The sequence below is a fragment of the Larimichthys crocea genome, chromosome XIII, assembly GCF_000972845.2.
Source record: "Larimichthys crocea isolate SSNF chromosome XIII, L_crocea_2.0, whole genome shotgun sequence".
NCBI lineage: Eukaryota > Metazoa > Chordata > Actinopteri > Sciaenidae > Larimichthys > Larimichthys crocea.
Genome location: NC_040023.1, coordinates 47036293 through 47047856, shown reverse-complemented (window position 1 = coordinate 47047856; position 11564 = coordinate 47036293). Strand labels below are relative to the sequence as shown.

At 44.3% G+C, this 11564-nt stretch overlaps 2 protein-coding genes and 1 long non-coding RNA gene across 4 annotated transcripts in view; 1 reads left to right on the top strand and 2 right to left on the bottom strand.

Annotated features, from left to right (window-relative positions):
* Positions 1-11303, top strand: part of LOC113747474 (uncharacterized) — a 50705-nt gene extending 39402 nt beyond the window's left edge. Inside the window, exon 3 of the long non-coding RNA XR_003463652.1 lies at positions 11209-11303. This is a non-coding gene — a long non-coding RNA (uncharacterized LOC113747474). The remainder of the gene's footprint in view (positions 1-11208) is intronic.
* Positions 138-2532, bottom strand: hoxa1a (homeobox A1a). Its single transcript, XM_010757213.3, has 2 exons — positions 1815-2532; positions 138-1294 (listed from the first exon to the last, which is right to left on the bottom strand). Exons 1-2 carry the CDS (start codon positions 2419-2421, stop codon positions 915-917), a joined length of 987 nt encoding a protein of 328 aa, XP_010755515.1. The 5' UTR covers positions 2422-2532; the 3' UTR covers positions 138-914.
* Positions 6106-8690, bottom strand: LOC104940576 (homeobox protein Hox-A2a). Of its 2 annotated transcripts, XM_027287320.1 has the most exons (3): positions 8399-8689; positions 7820-8021; positions 6111-7195 (listed from the first exon to the last, which is right to left on the bottom strand). In XM_027287320.1, the coding sequence occupies exons 2-3, from the start codon at positions 7908-7910 to the stop codon at positions 6471-6473; spliced, it is 816 nt and encodes a 271-aa protein (XP_027143121.1). In that variant the 5' UTR covers positions 7911-8021; positions 8399-8689; the 3' UTR covers positions 6111-6470. The 2 variants fall into 2 exon arrangements, with proteins under 2 accessions (XP_010755514.2, XP_027143121.1); XM_010757212.3 differs by having other exon boundaries at positions 6106-7195; positions 7820-8690.
* Positions 11304-11564: the final 261 nt, after the last annotated feature.

The window sequence follows — 11564 nt, the reverse complement described above, 5'->3', positions numbered from 1 at the left end:
TCTGGAGAGCTTAAAATAAAGGTCTGACTGGCGGATTTGGATAGATTTGCTTTAAAATCATCTGAAAGGTATAATTCTGTCTCTCCCAAGAGTTCCCCTCAGCAATGACACAGGAATAGGTGTTTTAGAGGTAAACGCACTTTAATACACATGATTGACCCGTAAACGTCTCTCTGGACAAAACATTTTGTATGTGCTCCACTGGATTAAATAGATAACAGATAAAAGCCTGGAACATATATGGTCATACACGACCGGTTCCCCAACTGATAAAACTCAGCGCCCCGCTAATAATACATGAAAGCATTACGCATCATGCAGATCTCACACAATAAACATTCAGACAGTCGCGACACACAAACACACAGGCCTGAAACACAGAGGTGACAGTGATTAAGGAGGTACTATAACAATGCACTCTATAACGATTAATAAACGAGGTCGTCTCGTTGATTGTGTGATGCCTAATTGACGACATCCAGTGCAATCAGCCTGGCCGTGGCCATGACGCACATCTTTGGCACATTTGAGGTATTTGTTTGTGTGTGCAGCTTTGTGTCTTTACATTTGGCACATTCAGCAGCACTGGTCAGGAGCAGGCAGCTGTAAGGAAGGTACTGGATATCTTTATCTTTATCAACGTGTATTTATGTCTGATTTCAAAAGAAAGTGGACACATTTTGAACCCATGGCCGTAGACAGCAATGGTATCGTTCTTATGAATACAATACACAATATAAAACAAATCCATAACTCAGAAATGGTCCATATATTGTCCAAAGTCCCAAATAGTGCATTGACTCATTCTAAATGTCCACATATGTCATCCATCAATCAGGACTTTGATACACTGTGTATGAGCTGTGATATATGTGGCCGCCTGTGGCCCAAAGAGGTATAGAGGCAGTTGGTTCTTAATTGGAGGAGTAAGGGTCAGCCCCCGTGGAAGACACCGTGGATGATGTAGGAGACGGAGAAGGGGGAGCTGAGATAGACTTCTCTGACTCTGCATCGTCCATTTTCTCTTGAATCCTCTCTCCCGGGTCTGATGATGGAGCTTTGGTCGGCAGCAGCCCTTCTTTCTCCCTCTTCTTCTGCTTCATCCTCCGGTTCTGAAACCAGATTTTCACCTGAGTCTCATTCAGCTGAAGCGCAGCCGCGATCTCAACTCGCCGCGCACGGGTCAGGTACTTGTTAAAGTGGAACTCCTTTTCCAGCTCCGTCAGCTGCTTGGTGGTGAAGTTGGTCCGAACCGTGTTCGGCTGACCACCATAACCGTACTCCCCAGACCTCCCTGTAGACAGAGAAACAAATCACCGTGAACTTGCAGAGCAGAGATACCCATCATGTTCTCTACACACCCACACATCCACACACACACACACACACACACTCCACAACTGCTTGTGCCTGGGAGCAACTTTTACGCACCAAGAAGCAACTTTTACGCGGCACTCAATTAATGTCAGCTGCTTTGAAACATGCTGTAATACACTTGTTATAGGCATAGAATAAAACTAAAAGATAGCATCTGGCACTGTATATATTATAATAGTTAATTATACAATAAAAGGTATCTACAGCCTTCTGTCTTGTGCTTTAAGTCAGCATAACACATTAAGAATATGGCGCAATCATGCAAATGTCAGATTCATGTCATGTCAACTTGCCTTTAAATGTGTTTACATTTATGTGTCCCACACAGAAAACATCTGCCAACACAGGCTGACATGACTTCAATTTAAAGAGGGATAAGCAGTGTTGTTTACACACACATAGCACTTTCATTGCCATATACACAGTTTGGCACCCACCTGTTTTTGGTGGGTTCCTCTTAACTTTCATCCAGTCAAAGGTCTGTGCAGAAGATGCGCCCTCAGACAGAGGTGAACAGCAAGCATCCAGGTGAGCTGCGTGCAGTGGTGACAGCGGGTTTGAGCACCCAGGAAAAGCTGCAGCTTGCTCGTGCCCGCCGGCATAGGCAGCGTGGGCATACTGAAGTTGACCCAGGGGGGCGGCACTGTAACCTTGGCGATGTTGAGAGACCATGGAGGAGGAAATGTTACCCGAGTACATCAACGGGCCGCATTGTGGGAATCCCGCTGTGGAGTCTACTTCCTGGTTGAGCGCGTAATGGTTATACGTAGTACAGAAACTTTGTGGTCCATAGCTGGAGCTGCAGGCCGGATGGGCCCCATAGGCGAGACCAAGCGAGCTCGTAGTAGACTGGTATGACCCCGGCTGGTGAGGGATGCCATCAGGGGAAGCCCTGCTCGCCATGAAGCGGTCATCAGCCCCGCAATTGTTGACAGTAACCGCGCAGGACTGGAAAGTTGTAATCCCGTGGTCCGAGTGGAAAGCCCTGACAGAGCATGAGCCACCTTCACCGCTCATCACCGAATAGTCTAAGAAGCTGCTCATTATAGCATTGTTCTACCGGGACAGAGGGACCGTCCGCTCTACAGACACCCTCTGATCTCTTCCTCTCTCCCCTCTTACCCTGAGTGACCGTGCCAACCTTTACCTATACTCTGTCCTTATCAGAGGAGGGAGGGGGCCGCACGGGCCGATATCAATGAATGGGTGCTGTCACGTGGGCCCGGGTCAGCCAGTGAGGTACTTGTCCTTATCCCCTTAGCCGGTGACAGATTGGTGTTTGAGTGGCTATTTAAATTCCAGGCGCTCGTCGATCAAGGTGACGCGCGTCGCCACTAATGTATTGGCCGAGCAAACAATGAGCTGGGAGGCAGACGGCGGTGGACATGCTCCGGGGTCGCATGAAGAGCGGGGAACGGCAAACACGGCGTCTTCTAACCCCCGCTGTGCGCTCTCTTGCCCCGGGGAAAGATTAACGTTTCACCCTCTGCAACCTCTCCACGAGGACGACCTAGCACTCTGACCTCAGGTACGGTATTTTTGGAAGAGGTGAAAACGTGTGCGTGAGTGCGCGTATGTGTTGGTGCGTGTGTCCTCAGTGCGTGCGTGTCTGTCTTCGTCCGCGCATAACAGCCGTGATGTTGTATATATAATAGTGTCATTCTCTCCTAGATGGATGGATAGCTGTGTGTGTGTGTGTGTGTGTGTGTGTGTGTGTGTGTGTGTGCCACCGCCACAGGCTATGGTGGGCTATCAGTGTCCCATTCCAATGCGAAATGTTTCACGCTTTAACACTGTGAGGGATTTGCTCAGCAAATATTGTCACAGTGTGACAGTCAGGGAGAGGTGGGGAGGTCTCAGTCCTGACACAAGCAAAAAAGTACTCCAGTTGAGTCAAAGGGAGCGTTTTTATCTAACTTTACTTCCCATCAAGGTCGCATTAGAAATGTTTGGCTGCTTTTCAGTAACTTATTTGCTGGGAGGTCACAGGTGATGTAACGACAAGACAACATATTAAACATTAAGATGATGTGGTATTCATTTTTTCCCCCTCCCAGGGTCATAGGGTCTGCTATCTACTCTGATTTCACTCCCACATGTATTCATTATGCATGTATAGTGATCAAATGATCTGATAATGCTAGGCCCTTCGTGGAACTAATGCGCCCATATAGCCTGAGGTGCGAAGTGTGGGCTGATTATCCTGTTAAGTTCATCAAATAAAGCTGTTGGAGAAATTAATGGCCACAGAAAGCTGCGCTGAAAAAAGAAGAAGAAGCCAGCAGAGAGGTGGGGGGAGAGTGTGTGTGTGTGTGTGTGTGTGTGTGTGCGTGGGAGAGCTGCGTTATAGCGATAGCAGGGAGCAGGACCAACCTCTCACTGAGGAAGGAAAAGAAAGAGGAGGGGAGGAGGGAGGAAGAGAGGATCACATGGAAGGGTGAGCGCCTCCACTGGCCATATGTGGTTGAACACCCGAAATGCTCTTCAGTGTGTTTCAAAGAACCTTTTGAAAAGTAACTAAGTACTGTTCGAGGCATTTTTAAGGTACTTGTACTTGAATATTTCCATTGGACGTTACTTTGTACTTTTGTTTCACCATATTTTAAAGAGAAATGTTGTAATTTTTTTTTGTCCACTCCATTTGTTTACCTGATGTACTTAGGGTCTATTTTTCAGATTTTGCACAGACAGCCTATGCAATTATGCATTTCTATGAATCAATCGACCCAACAGTATAAAAGAATTCAGTACCTGCTCGAACAGCATCATTATTAAAGTGTAGTTATTAGTAATAATAATATGATCATTTAATATGTGATGAGGCAATACACTGACAGGAGGTATTCTGCTGCAGAATGATTAAGTCAGGTGTAGATTTGAAATAAAAAAGTATCATGCTAAACTAAAATAAAAAAAAAAGTAAACTTCCCACCAGTGGAAAAAAAAGCGCAGTGGGGTCAATACTACCCCCTCAACACACACACACACACAGCCCCTCCTTTTCTCCCCCTCTGTCTTCCCAGCTGCCTCTGCAACAGTAGTGAGTGGGCGCAGTGGATCATTGCCTTGCCTGCCTGTAGGAAACTTCGCCAGGCCTTGGAGCTCTCTTGGCTCTTTGTGTGAACACATGTGCGCAGAAAGGGCGCGCTGTCTCGGAATGATTTGGTTATACAGGCCCTGTGGTTAGTCACTGGGCGCTGGAGTGTAGGAGTGTAGAGGACCCCCACCTCTCTCTCTCTCTCTCTCTCTCCCCACTTTCTCTCTCTCTCTCCCTCCCTTCCTCTCTTTTTCCCCTATACCCCCCTCCTTAAACACACACACACTCACATTGACACACACACTCCAGTTAACCAGTAATGTTCAGCCAGTCGATGGGCTGCTTATGGCTTCCAGATTATTCGATAAACCGCCGCTGAACTCTCGAGCTTATGAATTTTGCACGTGTAGATGAGTTTCTGGATCGATCCGTGCAGGCCGCCGTCGCAACCGGTGGTTAGTTTTGCTGTTCTCACACACAAATCTGTTGTCGGGGAACAACCTATTGAGTCAAGCTGTGAATGAGCTAATAACTGATTCCCATAAGTCAACTCAAGTGCAATACAATAGAGCAGGAACATTCATAATCCCTATATTGACCTCTAAGACTTGCTACTGCTCTAGTAATGTTGTAAAAACCCCTCCAAAACGCACAAACTGTCTTGATGAAGTAAGCTGGATATTGCATAATGATCCTCTCTTTGCAGCTATTCTTAGTAAATGTAGGGTTGATAAATTGCATCGAGTCCAGAAGTAGTCTGTTTTGAGTTTGGGCTACTTTTAACACACGGGGAAAATAGTGCAGCCTCATAACCCGAACAGGCAGCTACTGCATGCTGCCGCTGTCGCCGAGCCAGAGCCGTGTTTAAACAAGCTATAAAAATGAATTATTACCAAACGCATGCAGAGACTCAGCCCCCTTTTAGCCCAGGAATTGGGGAGTCCCGTATGAAAATGTAAGTGGGGTTTTATTTGTGCACATTACGCCACAATTGGTCTCCTTAATGTCCGTCTCATTCATGCCACGGAGTGATTTATGAGCTCCTGAAGGCAAACATGGCTCGGGTATTTGCCTGCAACATGCACACAATGTTAAGAGCCCTGTCATGCTCAGATCCGTGAGGGCGTATTTGCTTTTATTCTGCAAAGTATGAAGTTTGAAGGTGAAAATAAAATAATCTGGGTTGGGGTTTCTTCTGTAGGCAGTATGAAATGGTGCTAAAATTTGTGTGTAAATCTAAATAAAATTGATTAAAAGGAATTTAATCAAAAACAAATGCTACTTTTCATTCAATAATTTGTTAATTAAATGATAATTAGCAGAGATTTAAGAGTCATATAACTAGCCTACATTTAAAAAAGTTTGTCACCAAAGTTTTAAATAAGAAAATAGATTCCCTTTATAAAATACAGACTTATTATGTTTTAGCAGGTCCAGACTATTTTAAATAACCTGTGTATAGATTATGCTGAAATTAAATTCTGCAATAAAAGTAAAATTCCAAAGTGTGTGTGTGTGTGTGCCTTCACAACTCGCGCACTAGACTATTTATATTCATTGCCAACCTGTTGTTACATTTGCATAACGTCTCTATCTTTACATGCCCTACTTCTTTTATTTTGCATATTTTCTACATGAATAATTCAAGCCAAAAAATAAAAAATATTCACCCTGTAAATAGAAAAAAAGGAACGAGTCAAAACACCAGGAAAAAAAGGATTGTAGCAAGTTAATTGTATTCTAACAAAAATATCCAAGACATTGGAAGCTATACAAAAATAAAAAGGACCAGGTTCCATAGGCCTAATATTGTATAATTATTCACATACACTCATAATTTCCATTCCAAGAGATCAATTTGTTATGGTAATTACAAGTCACTTCGAGTAGAGCTATTTCAGTGATTTCATTTCATCCTTACCTTGTATTAATCGTCAAGTCAAATATCAACAGAATAAATGTGCCGAATATACAAATAACATCAGAGTTAATACCATCGTAGCCTGATATTTACTGTCCCCCCAAAAAAGAGAAAAGTTACTGTGATTGATTTCACTTAATAGTTCAGATGCTGCAGATCGATTGTAGTTAGAGACTCCGAGAAAAAATAGAAACTGTCCGTAGAAATGTCCACGGGGCTGTCCAGAGACTCTGACAAGCTCGGCGACGCTGCATCGGAGAGCTGTAGGCAGGAATCCGAGGAGAAAGGTTGAAAATCGTGTATAGAAACATCCAGGGCTGGAGGACTATCGCCATTGTCCGGGCCAGATGCCGAGCCTGGGCCCATTGTTGACATGCAGCCCGGAACAGTGGGTGACGGGTTGGGAAAATGTTTCAGATTTTTGTCATTGCTGTTCAGCGGCGCAGCAGCAAAGCCCATGGACTCGCTATTGTGGAGCTGCTGTGTGGAGCTAAGAGAGTTATTCTGAAAGGAGCAGGTATCTCTCTCCAGCAGGGCCCCGCTCCGTTCGTACAGGGGGCCTTCGTCCTCCTCGTCGCTGTGGATGCCGTCCTCGGCGCCCGGCCCTTTCCCTTCCCCGTTGTGGTTCTCCTTGCTCTGCGTCTGCCGCTTGTGCTTCATGCGCCGGTTTTGGAACCAGACTTTGACCTGCCTCTCAGTCAGGTCCAGTAGGGCCGCTATTTCCACCCTCCTCGGTCGGCAAAGATACTTGTTGAAGTGGAACTCCTTTTCCAGCTCCAGCAGCTGTGTGTTGGTGTACGCTGTCCTCAGCCGACGGGAGCCCCCTCCTCCCCCAGCGCTCTCCACAATCTCAGGCGAGCCTGGAAAATAAGCACCACAGTAGCGTGGGGATTAAAACGCAGGACACAACAGTTACATAACCCCTGTGCCCGTGAATCTAACGTTATGGCTATCACAAGCCACTAGAGAGGGGCTCACAACACGCTGCAGCAAAATGGCCGCTGGAGCCACTGACCAAAGCTTATAGCCTGTAAACCCTTCATCCATAAAAAATAATGACAGCATAAAGATACTCATCAGATTGTTTTACACATCAAATCAAATCCAGCATGAGCGTGAAGCAAACACAGTGCAGTATAAAAGCAGCGAGGTCCAGGCTGGTGTGGGATACTAATGAATGCTCCAGCTGCCCTCCTCGGCAACGGCACTCCATCACTCTTCATTACTGTCACACATCAAAACTCTGCTACGGCTCGGGGAATAAATCATCTTACATCACCAAACTTTACCCAAACTTTTTTTTTTCTTGCTTCACACACAATCAGAGCAAAGCAATAACCATAAATCTATCAGAACAAAACGTTTCCAGTTTGTTTTTGTCTTTTATTTTTAAGAAAAGGCCTCAGCACTGAGCTTTAATTTTTTTTTATTTTTTAGCAACAGATAGTAAACACTTTTGCAGTAAGTGTTTTGAAATCACCCACCTTTCGGAGAGAAGCACACAGGTCCATTAGAGATGGTGGTAGCGGTGGAGGTTGGCAGGTGGTTCCTCTTGGAGGCTTTCTTCTCCCGCATCCAGGGGTACTCCGGGGGTAAGGAGGCTGTGGGCAGCGGGCTGCATCCGTCGGGGCTGTGTCTGGGCCGGCCGTGCCGCGGATGGCTGCCCGGATTGAGGCTGGGAATGGTCTGCTCAAAGGGAGGAGGAATCAGTGTCGGGCGTGAAAGCGTCGAGCTCTTGATTGATGAACTTTGAAATGAATCAGCGACAGGGGGGAAAGATGTCAGGCACTCAGCAAGCGACGGCTGACTATTGATAAAACCGCTCTCTCGCTCGAATTCGTAATTCATCTCCGCTCCCTGAGAGCCGAGGAAAGTTTGCACGCGTATTTTTATAAATGTTGCGGCTCAGCGAGGACGAGAAAGAAAAAATCATTAAAAAAATCTCCTGGTGGTGTTTTTTCTATTTCACTGATTACGGCCGTATGGGGACCGAGCTACTATTAAACTATTGAATTCATGGAGACAAGGTTGAAATTGGACCGAATTGCCTGTCACATGATTACCTCTGCCCAATGACAATTTGGGGTTTAATCAAAAGAAGCCACTGTCTGCCTGATTGATCCAAAAACTCAGATGAAGAACGCCTCGCTCAGCTGGGGGACGACTGTTTTTATTTACATCTTTGTCCGCTCAGTTTATCCTCCTCTTGCCCCTCCAGTCCAGTCCACTAAGCTACAAAATGTGTTTTTTAAGAATGGCTGACGCTCACTATTACAGGGAAGGAGCCCAGCCTAGGGTGCGCGGATTCGTGCACTCCTCTTTCTCGTATTGTTTGAGGATGTCAGTCGAGAACGCCCCCACCACACACACACACACACACACACACACACACACACACACATATTTCACCCCAGTAGCTATTCATACAGGCAAGAGTCTGGCTTCAGATGTGAAAAAAAAGCATACCCCCAAAAACTGATATTGAGACTTCTCGACAGAAGCAAACCCCAACAATCCAGTCTGTTCAGTGCCCGTGGACTCCAGTATAGATGTGATTCTTCAAAGATGCATAATAATGAAATATGCAGGGCATCCATTGACATGTGTTGCAATAAAAAGCGCATCCATTAAGTTAACACTGACGGATATGACACGCTCAGACCATTTCATCCCATAACAGCTGTTTGACATTTACAGATCAGGTCCAGAAAGTTGTAAACACGTACACACGGATGTGTGTATGTGCGTGCGCGCTCACAAGCATTATTTTATTATAGGCTTTTTATGCGGCCTTTATTAGATATGATAGGATATTAAAACTGGTATTAAAGGTTTTTCGTTTATTCCACTAAAGGTCGATTTTATGAGGAGGTCATGCGCGTCCATGTGCGTGAACATACCCACAAACACTATGGTGAAACACAAGGGAGCTCTCTCAAGCTTCATTTTTTTTTCCATAACCAAAAGCTGCCATGATTGTTGGGTTATTTTCAATATTGTGCTCATATTTACAACAATGCTTTCATCTTCCTGTTAGGAGTGGAGAAGCACGAGGCTAGACCAGGGTTTACTGGCAGGACAGGAGCTACAAAGGCATCTCACTGTGTTTCCAAGTATCAATTCTACCTGAAATTGAAATGAAGCAAACAGCAACACATTCACAACGAACCCATTTGCAGCGTTATTATGTAGATGGCAGTGTTATTGAATGGCTGCTCCCCGCAGTGTTGCAGTGGTTTTCATAGCCCTTCCAGTATAATCTGTGAAAGCCACATTTGGGATGTTTTTCGTCAAGCAGTATGTTGTATTTTCATTCATTCAGAAAAAAATATAATAATATGGCTTAGTGAGTGAGAGAGAGGAAAGAAGAGAAGTGGTAGGCCTCTCTCAGTTTGTTGCTTATATACCAAACAAAGAGTCCTGGAAGCCTGTGCGCGATCAATCTTACTCGCCAAAAGGTCTGACAGCTCGGTGCCCTCACAACACATTTAAGGCTTCTAACTCTCCCCCGGATCAAATGCAGCCAGGAAGCGGCGAGAAACACTGGCCACTCAGATTAGAACCAGTTTCTGCTCGCAGTTATAGCCAGGCTGTCGCTGGAGGGGAGGTTTTAAAAGATAAATAAGAATCAAGCTACACAAGATGAGACCATTTCCTTTTTTCAGGAGGAGGTAATGCGCCAACGGTGAGTAGGGTGAAGCAGCTTCTCCACCTGGCTTTTATCTTTGAATTGTGAACGCAATTTACAAAACGACATGTATTTGTCGTTTTTGGGAGACATGCAGGGTTTGTGAGGGGACCAGACCTTGTGGTGAAGGACAGAGTTGCTAGGGGAAGAGATGGATGGCTTTTTTGGAATTACGCACAGGCTTTGTGTGCAGGGAAAGGAGTGGGTGGCGGCATTTAGTGGACCCCAGCCTGTCCTACACACTTGTCTTTACAGCAGGATTGATTTAGGACCACTTTCCCACGGATGGATATGCAATGAAACAAATACAAATCTTCAGTTTCAGTTAAAACGTTATTTATGTGCTACCTGTGTATGGCACATATGGGCCAAATCAGTGTCTCGCTGTGTATGCGTGTGCATGTGTGTGTGCGTGGATCTCTTCTCAGTGTGTGTGTGTCTGTGTTGGATGCAGAAATACTCAGTGCATCAGCTTTTTTTTTTTTTTTTTTTTTACTGTGACACACCATGGTTCAATTGTTCTAGGTTTCCTGCTAACCATATGTCAGGGCTGCTAATGTTCATGCCCTCTTATATCAATCAGATTGGACTGAAAATGATTTCTTGGTGCAAAAACAGTCTGAAACAAATAATACTGCAGTTGCACAAAGGCATAACAAAACATGAAGAGTAAACATGGTAAAAAAAAAAAAAAAAAAAAAGGTTTTGGAAAATGGAAAAAAACCAAAAAAAAAAAGGTTTTGATAAATTGATGAAGACTAAAAAAAAAAAAAATCTCTGCATTGGTTCCTGAAAGAAATTAAACATGTACAAAACAATAGAATCATTTTAGCCCCGTGTGTGCAAGTATTATATTTTTAAAAATCCAACAAATTACTGTAAACAATGAAATTTAAACAGTAAAAAAAAAAGTATCATTAATTATACGCAGACCCTTAATTTTTAACAAAATACACACACTCAAATATACTGCCGTTTACTGCGCTTTTCTCTGACAACCATCCACATGAACGAGACATTGTCTTGAACTGGCATCAGCGAAATCTGTAAAATAATGAGATAAATAAGCCCCCCCGTTCCGATTCTAGTTCAGCCTGTATCCCCTCTGATCGCATTTGAGTGACTGAACACATCGATGAATTATTTTTCAAACGATTTCTCATTTAGCTTGTTGTCCTCTTGCAGAATCTCCATGAAGGGCCCGGCTGACATTTTTATTATTATGGATGTGCCCACGCAGCTGAGATGAGAGGAGGGGAGAAGGCCACCCGAGAGTTTTCTTCACGTCGAGTCAAGAAGAGAGGAAAAAAAAAAAAAATTAAGTAGCGTTTATTCAGTATTTGACTTTGTCTGCAGCCATTTCCCTCCATCCTATTGAATAGTAAATATGGCCACTGGTTTCACATTATTTTGTATACATGGATATTATACAAACAGAGGTTTACTAGTTATCATCCATGGTTTATTATTAAACTGCTAATTTTAACGTGGCCAATTAACCTTCTCTTATATTGCCAATAATCTAAAAATGTGTTTTCTCT

Excerpts from the sequence above, each read along its gene's own strand:
- LOC104940576 (XM_010757212.3), bottom strand. The coding sequence starts at position 8,183 with ATGAATTACGAATTCGAGCGAGAGAGCGGTTTTATCAATAGTCAGCCG. Across the intron at positions 7,196-7,819 it reads TGTGTGCTTCTCTCCGAAAG|GCTCGCCTGAGATTGTGGAG; the intron begins GTGGGTGATTTC and ends CTTATTTTCCAG.
- hoxa1a (XM_010757213.3), bottom strand. The coding sequence starts at position 2,421 with ATGAGCAGCTTCTTAGACTATTCGGTGATGAGCGGTGAAGGTGGCTCA. Across the intron at positions 1,295-1,814 it reads GAGGAACCCACCAAAAACAG|GGAGGTCTGGGGAGTACGGT; the intron begins GTGGGTGCCAAA and ends CTCTGTCTACAG.